A 19164-nucleotide genomic window follows, 5' to 3' on the forward strand; every position below is an offset into this window, starting at 1 on the left:
CTGCTTGTAGAGATTAGTTTAGTTTAAGAGAACCAACCTAATTTGCTGTTTCTGACTTATGGTTGGATCAGTATGCAGCTAACAACAGACTGCACACTTCTTTGAATTTTGTGATGCAGTTTTGTTTCAAAAATTCATTAAATGTTATTTTATAAGAAAACCCATAGAAAAGTGTGCAAATATGTACATTTTAAGAGGAAAATGTGTACAAAATATGTATTTTAAGAGAAAGTGCATACCAAAACGTGTAAAATAGAAATGTACATTTTATGTCCTCACAAAAAAATGGGGAATAGATTTATGACTGAACACCTGTGAAACTAACACTGAATAGAACTAGTTATATGCTAGAAACTCTGGCAGGCTAGGGACAAAGGTGAAAGCTACTTCCTAGTTCTACTGGATCTCTCAGCGGCATTTGATACCATTGATTAATCCAGAATGCGGCAGCTAGATTGGTGACTGGGAATGGCTGCCAGGACCATATAACACTGGTCCTAAAGGATCTTCATTGTCTCCCCGTTCGTTTCCAAGCATAATGCAAAGTGTTGGTGCTGACCTTTTGAAGCTCTAAACAGCCTTGGCTCAGAATACCTGAATGAGCTTGTCCAGCACCATAGTTCAGCCTGGACACTGACGTCCTCCAAGGGTCTTTTGCTGGTTCCCTCACTGCGAGAAGCGAAGTTACAGGGGAAAAGGCAGAAGTCCTTCTTGGTAGTGGCGGCAGTGCCAGAATTATGTATAGGCTAAGTAGGCTGAAGCCTAGGGTCTCTAAATCTAGGGGGCCTCGCCAGCCTCCCCGCTCCCCAGCAGGCAACCTCCCCTCTCCCAAAATTGCAAACCCAAGACTCCATGCAAGGGCAAGGCAACTCAGGCCCAGCAATTATGGGACTCAAGGCTACCCAGTGGAGCCCAATTTCAAGCAGTGGGGCTCAACTTTAATTTTTTTATTATTATTTTTTGTAGGGCCCCAGTTCACAGCCAAACTCTGCAAAATCTTAGAGATATAAATAAAATCCATCTAGATTGCCCTGGTGCGGGGCCCCCAGTTTAGCCCAATTGCTCCAGTTGCCTTAAGGTCAGCCCTGATGAGACTGTGCAGGGTTTGGACTGACAAGCCCTGCACCTTCTAGGTCCCTGGTGTCACTATTCAGAGTACAGACTCAAGGACTTGTTATGCAAATAAAGGGGGGGGCACTTATTGGAAATCAGTTTTGTCACCTCTCCCCCCCAAACCCCAAGACAATGAGCCCAGCCACCTTTTATTCACAGTTGCATAAGCACTGCACTACAGCATGGCCATAAACCTGTACGTTCAACCACTGAAATATACCCCCAATATGTAGCAATGGAGATTTATGTTACTGCTTTATGAATGAACATTGTGTTTTATGAATGGACTCTGTATTTTGTGAATTACCTAAGAGCCACCAATAGGGAGCTCTAGAATCGGACAGCTAACCAATCGGGTACTACCAAACAGCGACCCCTATTACTGAAAGCAGGTAACTAGCAGGGAACGCTTCAGCTCAGCCTTTGCACTGTTGACTGAACACCCCTGCTGTGCAGATAATGGAGAAAGCTCATAAATTGTATCCCTTCTGGCATCCTGGCCAACTCTATTACGCTGGTGTAAACCCTGGTGCACCAGAAGCACAGAATAGCAGCAAATAAAATCCGCTCATACGTCAGCAACTGAAAAGACTTGTCAACCTGTTCTTCCAAAGTCTTCCTAAATTATAAAGCTCCAAAATATAGGCCAATAGAGAGCAAGTCTGGGAGAAGCGAGCCATACAATGGGCACCACCAGTGAAAAGGCCCTGCTCCATGTAGCTCCTTCCATGTCATTTGATAGTGCGCCCACTTGCCCTCCTTCTTGACATGGAATGCTCTCTATTGAAGTCTCCAGGTCCAGTACAAAGACCATAAGAAGGGAGAGAAGGGACCTTGAAGTTCCCAACAGCTGTCAAGCAAGCAGGCAAGCACACAAGTCACCTTTGTCACAGTCAGAACTGTTTTTGTACAATCTTGTTTGTTCTCGGTAACCAAAATTATATTATCAACATATACAAGCAGAAAGGTTGTTTCCCTTCATTTGCAAGGAATCATACAAAACAAAGTGGCACTAATAAAGAAAAGTTCCAGGGTGGCAACAGAAAGCAAACTAAAAATGCTTCTGCCGTTCATCAAAACTATCCAGCAATATCAAGTTATAGGAAAACTGGTGCTAGTAACAGTAATCCTTCTAGCTGGTTAATTGGTTCAGCAATTTCCATGCACATGATGTGTGATGCTAATTATTTCCCCAAAGAGTTAAATGATAACTAATCAGAGGCAGCTACAGTTGCAAATGGCAACAAAATATATGTGAAAGGAAGAGGAGCAGGTTTGCTCAAGTGTGTTGCAGGTAGAAATACTGTTTGTAATGAAGTGAGAGCAGTAGTTTACTGGCTCGAATTAACAAATAAGAAAGTTTTGAGAATTTAAATTCTAGATTAAAATTGATTACTTCATTGAGAAGGGGATTGTAACAAAAATGCTGGGGCCTAATTTGAATAGTAGAGTGCCTGGTATCTGGTGGGCAATCTCATCCTTTATTTCCACACTGGCTGCAGACCAAATCACCTGTCAGGAGAGTTATGAGATTCAGGTGAGGGTCAGATGCCTTCACCTGTTATTTTTAAGAATAACATTACAACATTAGTGTTAATTTTATGCATTTTTAAAAAATCACCATGGTATTTAACAATAATATCTTATGTGAAGAAGAATTTACAGGGGATGGGGCTTGGTCAAGGTTTTGGAAATGGTATAGGTGCAATTTATTCAGAACAGAAGGCTAAATTAATTGTGAACAATGTAGTGACGGAAGAATTTAAGACTGAGAAAGGAACACGACAAGGTTGCCCAATCTCTCCATTGCTTTTTATATCGGTCCTGGAGGTTTTGCTAAATATGATTAGAAGGGACCAATTGGTTAAAAGGTATACAAGTGGGAGCTAAACAGTACAAATTGAAAGCATTTGCTGACGACTTAGTATTGACTTTACAGGAGCCAGAATCTAGTACTAAAAAAGTACTGGAATTGATTCAAGATTTTGGTCAGGTAGCAGGCTTTAAGTTGAACAAGATGAAAACTAAGGTTTTAGAGAAAAATCTAACTGCGACGGAGAGAAATAAGTTTCAGAAGGAGACAGGATTAACATTGGTTAAGAAAGTGAAATATTTAGGGGTTAATATGACTGCTAAGAACGTGAATTTATTTAAGGATAATTATGAAAAATGTTGGACTGAAGTGAAAAAGGACTTAGAAATATGGTCAAATTTGAAGTTATCGTTGTTAGGTAGAATTGCTGTGATAAAAATGAATGTACTGCCAAGAATGCTGTTTCTGTTTCAAACATTGCAAATTTTGGACAAAATTGATTGTTTCAAGAAGTGGCAGAGAGGTATCTCTAGATTTGTCTGGCAGGGCAAGAAGTCTCGTATAAAATTTAAGATATTAACTGATGCTAAAGAAAGAGGTGTATTTGCCCTGCCAGACCTTAAACTTTATTATGAATCAGCCGCTTTTTGTTGGCTGAGAGAATGGATGCTTCTTGAAAATACTGACGTATTGGATTTGGAAGGTTTTAACAATGTATTTGGTTGGCATGCATATCTGTGGTATGACAAGGTTAAAGCACATAAAGCGTTTAAAAACCATATTGTCAGGAAAGCACTGTTTAATGTTTGGATAAGATACAAAGACCTGTTAGAAAATAAAACCCCGAGATGGCTGTCACCAATGGAAGCAAAGGCTCAGAAAAAACTCAATATGGAGGCCAAATGGCCGAAGTATTGGGAAATTCTGGAGCAAGAGGGAGATAGACTAAAACTGCAGAGCTTTGAAAAATTAAAAAACAGAGTGCAAGACTGGCTCCATTATTATCAAATAATGGAGGCATATAATTTGGACAAAAAATTAGGCTTCCAGGTGGAAAAATCAAAATTGGAAACAAAATTGTTAGACCCCAAAGTTAAGAATTTGTCAAGAATGTATAACTTGCTGTTGAAATGGAATACTCAGGATGAAACGGTGAAATCTGCTATGATCAAATGGGCACAAGATGTTGGACATAATATTATGATGGCTGACTGGGAACAGTTATGGACCACAGGTATGAAGTTTACGGCATGTAATGCCTTAAGAGAGAATCTAATGAAAATGATCTATAGCTGGTACATAACACCAGTCAAGCTTGCAAAAATCTACCATTTGCCTGATAACAAATGTTGGAAATGTAAGGAGACTGAAGGTACATTCTTTCACCTTTGGTGGACATGCCCAAGGATTAAGAACTTCTGGGAGATGATTTATAATGAAATGAAAAAGGTATTTAAATATACCTTCCTGAAGAAACCAGAGGCCTTTCTCCTGACCATGGTCGGCCAATTGGTGCCAAGGAAAGATAGAACTTTTTTTATGTATGCCACAACAGCAGCAAGAATACTTATCGCAAAGTATTGGAAGACACAAGATCTACCCACCAAGGAAGAATGGCAGATGAAGCTGATGGACTACATAGAATTGGCGGAAATGACTGGCAGAATCCGAGACCAGGGAGAAGAGTCGGTGGAAGAAGATGGGAAAAAATTTAAAGTATATTTACAGAAATATTGCAAAATTAATGAATGTTAGAAGGATGCTGGAATGAAGCTATATGGCTTTAGCAGAAATGTAATAAAGAATTAAGTAAAAACTGATTGATAATGGGCCAAAATGGAAAAATTTAAGGTTAGACCGTTAAGATAAATTATAGAACAAAAATTGAGAAAGATGGAAAGAATTTGCTGAAATAGCTAATTGAACTAGAATACAAAAAAGGGAGGTGTGAGGAGGTCAATGAAACAAGTAAATGAAAGGTAAAGATATGGAATATTGGATGTGTGTTTTAATGTTTTTGTTTCTTTTTGTTGTCTTGTTGTATTGTTCTTCTATGTTTTTCTTTTTATGTATTGTAAGGTATGTTCTGTTAAATTTTCTATTGTTTTCTTTTTTCCTCTTTTCTGTAATCTTTAAACTTCTAATAAATATCATTTTTTTAAAAAAAAAAAAAACCACACCAATAATATCTTATGTCCTTTAGAGGAGAAATTGTGAATTGCAGAATTTTAAATACCCGTCATCATCCTTGGCTTCACTCAATTTCGTTTATAACAGTCTTCCATTTTCTTCTAGTTGTGAGGGTGGGGGGTGGGGCGTAGCCTAGGGCCTCTCTTCATCTAAATCCGGCCCTGAGTGGCAGCCTTACTATGGAATGCCCTCCCTTCAAATGTTAAGGAGATAAAGAACTACATAACTTTTAAAAGACATCTGAAGGCAGCCCTGTATCTGGAAGTTTTTTAATGTTTGATATTTTACTATGTTTTATATATGCTGTAAGCCGCCCAGAACGGCTAGGGAAACCCAGCCGGATGGGCAGGGTATAAATAATAAAATTATTATTATTATTACTAGCCTGAATTGCCATTTGTTGCACTTCAGTTTTAAAGAGCGGGTTTTCGCAGGGAAAGCTCTGGGTTATTCACGGAAAATACTGCCACCTGAATTTCAGTGATGCCACCACAGGGGGCAGCCATATATTGATTCCAGCAGTTCCATACAGAAGGGCTTTATAAAAGAGGCATCAGTTTGATGAAGTAGACTCCAGTTCACAAAAGCTTGCACCGTAATAAATCCATAAGGTGTGACTCCTTGTTAGTTTTCCTTATATTACATTCTGCCCGACTGAATTGTCATGTGCAAAGTCTTGTGCAAGCTGGGCTGGCAGCAGTAGGGGTATGAAGTGGAGGTGAAATGTACATCCAAGTGCACTTGTCTGTCAAACCTGCTGTAACTTTAGTGAGCTATGCATTCCCCAGAAACAAAGGAACATGTATCTTTACCTGAAACCATTCTATGGAACCAGGACAAGAATTAGCCCGTATATCTTTCTTCTTTTTCTACAACCTTGGATTACGTTACATGATCAGTTGCTATCGTGATTCTGGTTGGACTAGATCCTGTTGCTGGCTTCTGCAAAAGGAGCAAGCGAGTCTGCACTGTTTTCTTGCAGCCTTATTTCTTGAGGAATGGGGTTGAGGGGAAGCCCCATGCTGGCAATGTACTGATAGCAAATGAGATTAAATAAGCGCGGCAGCTCACTGTCATCTCCCCGCCTTCCCCCCGGTGTAATTCAATTCAAGCGCGAGCGGTGATGGGAACTCACACGGGCTGCCTCTGTCACCCCCGCTGAGGTTTGGAATCTTTTAACGTCTAAATAAAAGTTTCACTCAAGCATTTTTTATGCTCCTGCCAGCGGGATCGGCGAGCTGGCGTTGGGCACATTAATGTTAATATTCATACTGGCAGATTTCTCCCCGTGTACCAGGCCTGTGTTGGTAATTATAAATGTGCGCTGCAAGATGACATTTAGATTTGCGGGCTTTAACACAAGGGGAGAGGGGGATGGGTTTCAATAAAGAGGCACACTTTAGTATTTGTCATTTATGCAAAGCTGGCCTTACCATGAGGCAGGCCAAAGACGCAGCCTTAGGCAGGAGATAGAGGCATAGTCTGAAAAGGGATGAACTATAGACAGCTATAAAAATCTGCTCTGCCTTAAATTTGAAATGGAGTGGTGGTGGTAGGGCGTCTCCTTCACTTTAAGAGTGGCTGGTCTTCAATAGCGCTTGTGCAGGGGACTGTTGTGACCAGTTCAGGCACCACTCTGACTGTGCTGATTACTGGAGGCAACTGTGAAATTTTCTGCAAGTACCGTATTTTTTGCTCTATAAGACTCACTTTTTCCCTCCCAAAAAGTAAGGGGAAATGTGTGTGCATCTTATGGAGCGAATACAGGCTGCACAGCTATCCCAGAAGCCAGAACAGCAAGAGGGATCGCTGGCTTCTGAGATGCAGAATATTATTTTTTCTTGTTTTCCTCCTCCAAAAACTAGGTGCGTCTTATGGTCTGGTGCGTCTCATAGAGCGAAAAATATGGTGCTTGGTTTCCAGGAAGAGGAAGAGTCCACTTTTAGCCCCAGTGCTATTTCTGTTTCCCACACTTCCGCCAGAAGAGGGTGGCAGTTAGACTCAGGTGATAGTAGGAAAACGGAGTACACATTTCAGTACAATCTCTATGGCCCTCTTAATGATTATATAGGCCCCAGTTGTTCTAGTTTTACAGTGGTACCTCGGGTTACATATGCTTCAGGTTACAGACGCTTCAGGTTACAGACTCCGCTAACCCAGAAATAGTACCTTGGGTTAAGAACTTTGCTTAAGGATGGGAACAGAAATCATGCTCCAGCTGTGTGGCGGCAGCGGGAGGCCCCATTAGCTAAAGTGGTGCTTCAAGTTAAGAACAGTTTCAGGTTAAGAATGGACCTCCAGAACAAATTAAGTTCTTAACCAGATAGTCAGCCCTGCTCCACCAAGTGCAATGCAAGCTTTCATGTTCATATCCTCTACAGCTTACTTGGGGGGCAGGGGACTGAGCACACCTAATAATGTATTGGTTCTGTTGTAAGCTACAGGGATATCTACATGAGGTAGCCCAGGCAGAGGCTATGTTTATCCATTGGATGCATCAGCATTCACATTGTCTAATGTTGCTGTTGCAATTTTTTGGATTCCAATGGCAAAGATAGAATTTGAATCAGGATTTCCCAGACCCAAGCACTTACTTTTTTCACTCAATCCCACTGGCTTGGGGCATTTGCTTCCATTGAATCAAAAGCAGTAATAGCAATGGTGGGGCTTAGGCCTCACTGCTTAGGCCTCTGCCATCTTCATCTGGCTAAAATCCTTGGTTTTTAACCCACTACTACTAATCTGGGTGCTTTTCCAGTGACTTTCCTAGGATTCAGCTTCTGTGCCTGCTCATCATTCCTACCTCTTTCCCTACCTTCCTGCCAAGAGAACATAACCCTTGCTATGCCATATCCTCATGTGAGGTTTGTCCTAACCAAGCTGATATTTCCTTTTCCTTAGAAAACATGTATTAGTTGTCAGCATTCTATTTGCTGACATCCCAAAAGGTGAGAATGCTAGTGAGCATGTTTATGGGCAATATGACTTTTTTAGCCTGTTCAGTAAGGAGCAGGTAAACCACACTGAACACTGCAGAAAAATCCACAATAACAACCCTAAACAGATAGCAGTGGTCACTAGCCAGTCTAGCCATTCCAACCCCTTGTAAGAGAGTCTTCCAAACACATTGACTATAATATGCCTAGTTTCCTGGGAGAAGAGATACAGTACTTTGCAGCCTTTTCCTTTGTACTTTGGTACCCAATCCTGAATGTGGACTGCTGCTTGCACATCTGGGGGGAACCTTGCTCCTTAAGATAGGGTTAAACACTGAATTTTTCACTTAGGGAAGAAGAAAACAATAGCTTATTCTTTCCCCTAATAAAAAAGCTTAGAACGGGACAGGGTGGGGTGGAATTCTGCACAAATGAACTCTTATGTTTGGCTGCTGCAGTTGTGTCTCACCTCACCTCGAGACACATTTGAAAGGATTTATGTCCACCCCCAGAGTTTTGCAGAGTCATAAAACTCCAAAATGAAAATAGTTCTGTGAAGGAAGAGAGGAGTAGGGGAGGGAAAATTTGACAACATGGATGAATTGGCATGTTAAGAGAGAGCCGCTTAGCAAAACAAGAAGGAACCCCCTTCTGGTAAGGGATTCATACTTAAAAAGCTGCTGAACATGGCCACTGGGGAGATGATCAGTAGCACTTTTAGATAGGCGGGTGGGGGAGAGATTCAATATAAATTAACTACTGCATGGAACATTGCCAAGCTTCCACGGGAGTCTGGTGCGCTCACTAGACTGGCAGCACGCTCCAGAGGGTGGAATTCTTGACCTCCCAGGAGTTTGGGAAGAAGATGCTGATCCTTGTGGCCAAGATGGTGTGTGTTAGACAGATTTTGGAAGCATCATGTGTTTGCTTTATTAACACATCTAGGTCCAGGGTTTCTTTTCCTGCTCACCATGTGTTCATTCGTCATGAAATAAACAGAAGCAAACCTATTACAGAGACATGGCCAAATGTGAAATGTGGGGATAGCTAGACATGAAGTTATTTTGGCATCCCACTTCCCTGCATAGTGAGAAATTCCAAAACCAACCCCAAAGGGTTGTTTCCTTGTGAAGACAAAACACCAGGTGCTTGTAGTGTTTTGCATCATGTAATGTTTGTAGTGTAGCTTTTTGTGATATTTAAGAATAAGTAAATTGAGCATGGGGTAGCAAAGAGGTACACAGAAACCCTCACTCTATCTTGTGTCTCTTCTGCATATTTTATTTATCAGTCTTTCTGTTTCATTTGGTCTTTTTTCATTTTTTGCTCATTTGGTTTTTCTTTTTTCATTCTGTAATCATGGCTATACCACTATAGAGCCAGTGTGGTGTAGTGGTTAAGAGTGGTAGACTCGTAATCTGGTGAACTGGGTTCGCGTCTCTGCTCCTCCACATGTAGCTGCTGGGTGACCTTGGGCTAGTCACACTTCTCTGAAGTCTCTCAGCCCCACTCACCTCACAGAGTGTTTGTTGTGGGGAAGGAAGGGAAAGGAGAATGTTAGCCGCTTTGAGACTCCTTAAAGGGAGTGAAAGGCGGGATATCAAATCCAAACTACTACTCCTCCTCCTCTTCTTCTTCTTCTTCTTCTTCTTCTTCTTCTTCTTCTTCTTCTTCTTCTTCTTCTTCTTGATTTCCCTGCACTGGTTTCCTTTATTGTTTTGTATAACATTTTAAATTTATTCTTTTAAACTTTTAAATCCCCTCCTGTTCTTGTGCTTTCTTTATTCATCTGCATTGCTTTCTTTCTGTTCTCTTCTTTGATCTTTCAGGTCATCAAATACTAATACTCTGATTAAACCTCCATTCCCTTGTGCTTGTCTCTATGTCTTCTCTCTCTTGGCTCCTTGCGGATGGAACTCTCTCCCTCTCAATATTCAGCTGGCCTCTTTTGTTTCACTTGAAGATTTTATTAAAAACTTATCATTTTTCTCTTGCATTTCCCTCTTGATGTCCATTTTTTTCTTATTCTTTCCTACTTCTTGATTATTATGCTCTTTCTTCCTTCCTTCCTTCCTTCTTTCACTCTCCATACCACGTAATATAAATGTTTTCTGTTTCTCTCCCTCTTGTTTTTATTGTGAGCTGCAAGCAAGGACTTGTGTTTTTCTTTTTCTTTTTTTACAACGCCCAGTGGTGCAGTTAGGTAATTTTAGACTCTGGCCTTAATGGTCTTATGGAGGGGTTGCTCTTTAGATGGTAATGTGTATTAGTTTACTTACTTCAAAATGTGATAAGACAGCCCTGCTGTGTTCAGGAGGCTGTCTTTCTCATGCTGCTGAGTGGGGCCCTGGACATCTGCCCCCCTGAGGGGGCCTTGTGTATATGACACACCTTTCTATATCTAAAAAAACACACACAAAAAGCATGAAGAAATGCACACCTAGATAGAAACAAGTTTCACCCTACCCGGCAGTTAGATTCCACTTTTATTTCTTGCTCTAGAACATAAACAAACCACCAATTACCACTGCAGAACATCTATCGCCAGACTAACTTCTTAGTCTTTGGAGAATACTCTGTCTGCTAGATTGGTCAGAGTTTGAAAGAGTAGTTTGCCACACTGAGCCCCTCCCATGTGGCCAAGTTTCTCATAAAAGGTTCGTGCCATCAGTGTTGAATGTTCTGGGACTCAAGAGCCCCAACCAGCATGTTTAATGGGCAGGGATGGTGGGATTTATAATCCAACAACATTGACCACTCCTATAGCATTACATACACATGCATACATTTACTATATATTCAAAAGGAGAGATGTTGCATTTAAGTGCAAGTTATCATTTTTGTCATTCATACATGTGAAATTCTGTGGACTGTTACAGTGGCTAAAAGTGCTTTAAATGTACTTTGTGGTTTCACTCTTTCTGAATTTTAATGGAAAATATTCGCTGGGTTTTCTCTAATTGCAGGAACATTCCTAAAACATAATCTCTCAATATTTTCATCTATATATTGTAATTGGCACTCAATATTAGATAGTAGAATTTGATAAGTGGCATTTGTTAAATAACAGGCAGTAAGTTGACAATATGCACATTGAGTTTTTATATCTGAAGCCTTCCAAGATCAAAACAGTCAAGAGTTTAAAGCATTCCAATTTTGAGTTTTTAAAGTCACGTTCTGAATGCAAACTCAACTTTTGCTTCAAAATGCATCACTCAGAAATTTGGATAATGATGAGAGCAGCTAAGCCAATAAATGGCCAGGCAAGTACTTGAGCCAAACACCTCGCCAGAGTGGTGCAATCTCTGGTTATCTCCCGCTTGGACTACTGCAATGCGCTCTACGTGGGGCTACCTTTGAAGGTGACCCAGAAACTACAACTAATCCAGAACGCAGCAGCCAGACTGGTGACTGGGAGCGGCCGTCGAGATCATATAACACCGGTCTTGAAAGACCTACATTGGCTCCCAGTACATTTCCGAGCACAATTCAAAGTGTTGGTGCTGACCTTTAAAGCCCTAAACGGCCTCGGTCCAGTATACCTGAAGGAGTGTCTCCACCCCCATCGTTCTACCCGGACACTGAGGTCCAGCACCGAGGGCCTTCTGGCAGTTCCCTCACTGCGAGAAGTCAAGTTACAGGGAACCAGGTAAAGGGCCTTCTCGGTAGTGGCGCCCTCCCTGTGGAACGCCCTCCCACCAGATGTCAAAGAGAACAACAACTACCAGACTTTTAGAAGACATCTGAAGGCAGCCCTGTTTAGGGAAGCTTTTAATGTTTGATGTATCACAGTATTTTAATATTCTTTTGGAAGCCGCCCAGAGTGGCTGGGGAAGCCCAGCCAGATGGGCGGGGTATAAATAATAAATTATTATTATTATTATTATTATTATTATTATTATTATTATTATTATTATTACTTAGATCATGCAGTGCAGCCACTTGCGGCAGCAAGGTGCCTTGGATAAGCTTTGCTGCTGTCACCACAGCTCTCTAGGTTGGGCCCCCTGGTTTCCTAGTTTGGACACTGAGAAATTGGAAGAATTAATTGACTCTACATTTCCAGCTTTCAGCTAATTAACAAGAAATATAAGCAGCCTAGGCAAAAGGTTATGTAAATGTCTGAGAAAGGGTGTAAATCTCTGGCTGAGGCAGACTGCAGATCGATTCACAGGTCCAGGCTTGATGTGCCAAGATGTGTATTAAATGCATTCGCAGTGTGAAGTGGGCTGTATTGTGAAGTGAGAGTGTTTTCACTTCATAATGCGTACAAAACCCAACACGGGGCTGCTGCCAGAGCCAAGATTCACTCAGATTCAATTTTTATTACCAAATCTTGGGAAATGTGAAATAATAACAACAAAGAGAACATCTCTGAAGATTTACAGAGCACATTTTCCTAAACCACTGAAAAACTGCAGGCACACACATGGGATGAGAAAGATTCTCCAGAGTAAAGGGTGCAACTGCCATGTAGGTTGCAGCTCTAGCAACTTATACATAGTTACAGCTGGACACCTCCAAGGGTAGAGGTTTTGTGGAGCCCCTCAGACATGGATTGCATTTGGAACTGGATGCACATTAAGCAATGACAAAGTTATATCAACACATATTATCCCATCACAATGAATGTCTCCATTTGGTTGTTTATGTCTGCAATCTTATACCCTCATACCTGAGAGTGAGCTCCACTAAATTCACTGGGATTTACTGCTGAGACTACATGTATGGGATTGTGCAGCTATCCCACAGTGACAACTTTTATGGGTTTGAATACTCTGTTTATTTCTGGTTTGCTTTTATATACCATCATGTGTTTTTATATTTCTGTTTACTGGTTTTAGGTTTAATGTTTTGATGATATATTGTTTAACTCTGCTTAGGTATGTTTAAAGTATCAAGTGGTATACAAATGCTTTTCAATAAATGAATAAGCTTGTCTAAATAGGCTTTCCAAGCAAGTTCAGCCTGGACTGGGATTTTACCACATACACAAACATGCACACACACACAATGTTCAAGACCAAATGGAAGTGGTAGGTCATCTCCCTATGCTGGAATCCAAATTTTGTATCTCACATAGCTGGAGGTTGTGTGCACATCACCGGCTTAAAACACAGCTAGGTCATTCCCCCCCCCCCAATTTAATTGAAGCTGATTTGGAGAAAAGCTCAGTATTTCAAAAGGAATGACAGGATATATACAGGATAGATATAGACTAGGGCTAATGTGTGCATACTGCTTCCCAAACCAGCCATGGGACAGTGCTGGATGCAGAATAAACAAGAGTGTGTATATAGTCAGAGATGTAACATTGGCATAGTACCAACCAATATGATTAATTTGATTGGCCCATGCCTCCCTTACTGACATGATACAGAGCCCAGCCACATGAAAGCTGTTTGGCAGTGACTGCCTTTTCCATCACATATATAATGGAAATTGATGATAATTGTGGGTGTAGTTTGATTTAAATACTACTGATTTCCTTGATTTTGTTGTCTTGGAAGATTCCCCAAGCATAATTTTCCATGCTTACTGAGATTTTGTTTTTGTTTTTTTAAGCCGAGAGCAACTTGCAGAAGGCCACTCAAGAGCAAGGAGGCATTCTAAAACAAGGTTACTTGGAAAAGAGATCCAGAGGTAAAAATCTGCCAAACTAATCTTCACAGCACCTGCTATTGATTTATCCATTCATAATCCATCCCTATGCTGTCCATCTGTTGAAAATTTAAAGCCCTCTGGGCAGACACTGTGGGCAGCTTCTCATCCACCGATTTAGATGTTAGGAAAAGTGTCCAAGTGAAAAATGCAGATGTGTTGTATCAACTACGGAAGGTACATGTACTGTATGTATATATGTATTACTTGCCTGTTACTTGCCTCTGAAATACTGTTAGGAACATATATCTGATTATACTTTTGTTAAGCAGATTACTACTATTGGCCCAGAAGGATCAATGAGATGCCTCTTAATGGATGCCAGTGATTAGGAAATAGTTTGAGATTTTTCTGGAATGGTCTTAATTAAGAAAGCCATCAGTCTGGAGAAGGTGTTGCCTTCTCCTGCTAAATGAAGGGGACATGTGAGGTAGTAATAAAAGTGATTTTGTAACAGATAAAGACAGAGGGGACAGAATTAGCCATGCTGCTCTGCCCCTAGAATATCTCTCACAAGTAGAGTGTGCCTTATTCTTCCTCAGAGGCCACCTACAAACATTTTGAAAACAAAAGTAGCATATATACTAGTGTGCTCTTCATAGTTGACATGTGCATTTTGAAGTTGATGGCAATTTTTTAATGTGAATTTGCTCATAGTCCTTGTCCAGAGGGCTTCCAATTTATTTTACATAGACAAAGTGGTTGTGTCTCTTATGTTGTCTATACAGTGGTACCTCGGGTTACAAACACCTTGGGTTACAAACACTTCGGGTTACAGAATTCGTTAACCCAGAAGTAGTACCTCGGGTTAAGAACTTTACCTCAGGATGAGAAGAGAAATCATGCGGCAGTAGCAGGAGGCCCCATTAGCTAAAGTGGTACCTCAGGTTAAGAACGGTTTCAGGTTAAGAACGAACCTCCGGAACGAATTAAGTACGTAACCAGAGGTACCACTGTACAGTGGTTGGCACATTGCTGGTACAAAATACTAGTAGTATTAGTAGTAGTAATGCCCTCTGATTGATGTAGAAGGCACATCTTGGGATACCTTTTATGGATGAAGAGACACTCCTTTTCCTATTCTTCTCCTGTTACCTAGCACCTTCTTCTTTCTTCTTCACAGACTCTAAAATATTTGGCTCTGAGTGGCAGAAGCGATGGTGTGTCCTTGACAATATGGCCTTCTACTACTTTGCAAATGAAAAAAGTATGTGGTACTCCTGACACATGTACACAGCCATATCCCTTCAGTATTTTCACTGCACTATCCAGATACATTGGGAGGGAGGGAGGGAAGGAAGGAAGGAAGGAAGGAAGGAAGGAAGGAAGGAAGGAAGGAAGGAAGGTTCTGTTAAGCTTTCCCTCAATCCTGATTTCATGTTCGTTGGTCCCCAGAATGGAGGGACAGCAGGTGAAAGTTGCCTGAACTCTGGTGCATCTCTGAAGCTCCTTTGTTCCTCAGTATTGCTTTCTAAACTTAATTTAGATATTGTCCTCAGTCTTCCTCCATGAAGCTCCGAGGCACATACAGAGGGTTGAGCTCATTTTATCATTGCAGCAGCATTGTTGCAACCCTGCCAATGGGTCCTGCTTGGCATCTGCTTGGCCACAGAATAGTGGACTAGATGGGCTACTAGCTCTTCTTACATTCTTATTGTGAGGTAGGTTAGGCTAGGATAATTGCTTACTAATGAGCTTCAACCAATCAGGGATTTAAACCTGGGTCTCTCTCATCCACATGTAACCTTCTAAGCAGTACATCACAGTGGCTCTTCCAACTGGATGATAAATTGCCCACCAGGCAGTGTGGGAATCTGCCATTTAGATGCAGCCTTACGAACGGAGAACAGAGTCTGGTTGTATTCCAACACCCTTGTCAGTAAAGAATGAGGGAAAGGAGAAATACGGACACAAGGCCCTGTGTAAATAAAGTACTGCCCATTTTCCCCCCATTAGTTGTCAGGCGGGCTTTAACCCTCCCCTAAGTGACCATATATAATCTATGTGTCAGCATGTATAAATATTTTTCAGTTATGCTCCATCAGATGCATATAAACAGGAAGCTAATACTTCCAACCAAATTTGGCATGCCTAGATAGATGGGCTACGATTATACTGTGCCTCCCATCCAGGGAGATTGAATGCAGAGCAGGTAAAAAAAATATACAAGAAGAAATAGACGATAGAGGGGACAGCATTAGGAGTATTCAGAGCTGGAGGAGGACTCAATAACAGGATTTTTTCCCAGCACAATTCAAGGGATAATGGACACTGGGGCTAAGTAAGCAATTATGTTTTGCAGTATTATCTATACATATACAATTCAAAGCAACCTCAATGTGGCAGTTGCAAGTTGTAGCATACATGCTGGGACTTAGGCAGAGTTCCATTTTATCTGTAAATTTTGCCAATGGTAAAGGGGATTTTCAATCACCAACATCAGCATCATACAGCAGTACTCGGATACCACATTTTGCCTGTTCAAAGCACTCCATGTCTTTCATCAGAGACATCCTTGCAACAACTGTGTAAGTTAGACCAATAATACCACTATATTACAAGTGGAAGGACTGAGGTCAATATATAGTGGCTTGCCACACTTGACATAATGGTGGCAGATCCCTGTGCAGAATTGAGTTTACTGCTAAACCCCAACACAGCACCAAGGGGAATATGTTCCCTTCTTCCAATGAGGCTCAATGACTAGAAGTAATATCCACTGTAGAAAATAATGCCTTTTTTAAAAAGCAGTTTTGGGACGGAAAATACAGACAGTGAAGCAGTTCAGGGCCTCTCTTCTGTCTGCCCACATGGCTCTTTCTTCCCACCCACTTTAGAGAGAATCTGGAAGACACAGGTTGGGTCTTGTATTGTGAAAGTGGTATCTGTAAGCAAGCTAGCAACTTGAAGTTTGCTGAATCATAATTACTGTATTATGCAGGCAAGCAACCAAGAGGCATGTTTGCCATTGTGAACTACCATGCCCAGATGGCTTTCCACTTGCGCAAGGATTCTCGAAGAGATTGCTGCTTCGAGCTGACCTCTCCTGGTAAACGTACCTATGAGGTAGGTGTGTCCGCCCAAATGGCCAGAGTTTCCAGCCAAGGAATTCTGCTTAGTGCTAGTTGAAAGGAGAGAGTGGAGACAATGGAACCCTAACCCCTTGGCCTCTGAAGACTCCTGTCATGAACCCCACAGTGCTGTCAGGATTGGGATTGGATTGGCAGGCTCTGACAGAAGAGGAGGGAGAAGCAAAGCTGTGTACAGGGACTGAGTTATGGGAACCAGGGTTGGAGGGGGTGGACTCCCCTTTCCACCCTGACTTCAGACACTTTGGAAGGGGAAGAAGGATGCCAGCTCTTCCTTCTAATATTCCTGAGGAACTTAGTGGAGGCTGGGGAGAGCTTTGATCAGCCAAGCGGATGAGTCAGCAACTGAACAGAAGGGTGTAGTCTTGTTGCCTAGAATCTGGCATTTGTAGATGAAAGCGGTAGATGAATGCCCTGAAGGAGCATTCACTTGAAATCTCGTCATTCCTACAAGACAAGTGAGTCTAGTACGTGAACGCACCATGCCAGGCCATCTTTAGCAGATGCGGTGCTGGGGTGCAAATACCCACCCAGCGCCCCCAAATTACCATGGATAGGGGAGGCTGCGAAGCTGCACACTGCCAGCCATCGAAGGGGGGGGGGACTCTCTCCCATGCCGCTGCAGGAGAGCAATCCCCGCATAGGCTTGGGAGGGAAGCTGCACCCCGCCAACCATATGGCTGGCAGGTATGCAGCTTCCCTCCCAAGCCTCCATGGGAGGAGAATGCAGCTTCTCCCCCAAGCCTCCTTGGGAGGAGAGTGATCCCCACAGAGCCTTGGGAGGGAAGCTGAATGCCCACCAGCCATATAGTTGGCGGGGCGCAGCTTCCATCCTAAGCCTGCAGGGATCGCTCTCCTCCCAAGGAGGCTTGGAAGGCATGCTGCGTGGTTGGCGGGGTGCAGCTGGTGGGCGTGCAGGGAAAGGGGAGGCCGCCGGCAAAGCCACACAGCTCCCCCACTCACTGGGGCACCCCTGAGAGGCCGGCGCCCTGGCGCAACGCACCACTAAGCCCTATGGGAAAGATGGCTCTGGTGCCATGCCTTGTCTTTAAAAGCTTGGTGAGAAGGGCAGAGAAATTAGTTGGGACATTTTCATCCCTTCCAGTTAGTTCTGAACATCTTGCACTGCTCCTGAACTCCTAAATCATGACTCCAGAGCACTGCATCAGCTGCCAAGCCTGTACTGTTAACTTGCCTGAATAAATATCTCTTTCTTACTTACAAGTAAGATCTTCTGTCTGCATGTGTTGGGTGGGAGTCAGGGCAACTCCCAGTAGAGGATGTCAGGACTGGGTTTGGGCCTCCTCCTGCAGTACCCAAGCCATTTTCTCTTCCTTACTTGGCTACAAAATCTTATCAATCTGACCTGGAGACTACTTTTTATATATGAAAATTTGACTGCCTTTGAGCCTCTTCCACACTATTCACTCTGATCACTGTTAAAATCTGGAAGAGAAAGGAGAGGAGAGGCCTTCCTCTCTCCTCAGGCCAGTGTACTTTTGACATTTACATAACAAATCCAATCAAAGCAAGAACCACTGTGGACTTCATTTGAAAATACCTTCACACTTTCCTCCTCCCACTCTAAGCTAGCAAGTTTGATTCATGTCCTCTCCACAATTCCTTTCCAAAACTGGAAAGGGAACCCAAGAGTTCTGGTTTTAGGGCTAACTTATATATCAGTTTATGTTTACAGCCGATTGACATGTGGAAAGATGGCTCAGGTTGACTTCAGCCCAGGAAAAACCAGTTTTAAGTGAATCAGACGCTACCCTTTGGTACTACGAGTTTGTTGCTATTTATCTCCTCACCCTCCCTGCACAGCCTGCTACTTAGCAGCTACCCACTGCTAGAAAGACTATCTGCTTGCCACCTGGTCATCCCTTAATATCCTGATCCCTCCTTCCTTCATTGATCCTTAGCTTAGGTTGTGAACACTCAGCTATAAGTCCACACACATACACTGCAGAAGTAGCTCCCCCTTCAAAGCACTGCCATAGATTGCCACCTAGAGGTCCCTCATGGTATGGCCAGCTTTGCCTCAGTCTCTTAACCGTTAACTCAGGCATAGGTAAACTCGGCCCTCCAGATGTTTTGGGACTATAACTCCCATCATCGCTAGCTAACAGGACCAGTGGTTAACTGGTACTGAGCACATGCCTACATTAACTGGTACTGAGCACATGTATGTTTTTGCATTGCATGTGTTTGAGGCTTCAGTGTCTACTCCTGGCCATGCCTACATGAGGACTCCCCTGCTGTAGTTGTTCGCAAGTTGATCAGGAGAGGTTTGTCTCCAGTTGTCATAAGAACATACGGCATGCTTTCAATATATTTACTGCCATTCATTCATTCAACTTTT

General features: G+C 42.3%; 1 protein-coding gene across 11 annotated transcripts in view; it reads left to right on the forward strand.

Annotated features, from left to right (window-relative positions):
- Positions 1-19164, forward strand: part of SKAP1 (src kinase associated phosphoprotein 1) — a 354748-nt gene that overhangs the window by 235965 nt on the left and 99619 nt on the right. For all 11 annotated transcript variants that reach the window (XM_081166710.1, XM_081166709.1, XM_081166706.1 and 8 more), the window contains 3 exons: positions 13618-13695; positions 14837-14920; positions 16655-16779. In XM_081166710.1, the coding sequence (XP_081022836.1) occupies positions 13618-13695; positions 14837-14920; positions 16655-16779 (287 nt within the window). The remainder of the gene's footprint in view (positions 1-13617; positions 13696-14836; positions 14921-16654; positions 16780-19164) is intronic.

The sequence above is a fragment of the Podarcis bocagei genome (assembly GCF_964188305.1).
Source record: "Podarcis bocagei genome assembly, chromosome: 13".
Classification (NCBI taxonomy): Eukaryota; Metazoa; Chordata; class Lepidosauria; order Squamata; family Lacertidae; genus Podarcis; species Podarcis bocagei.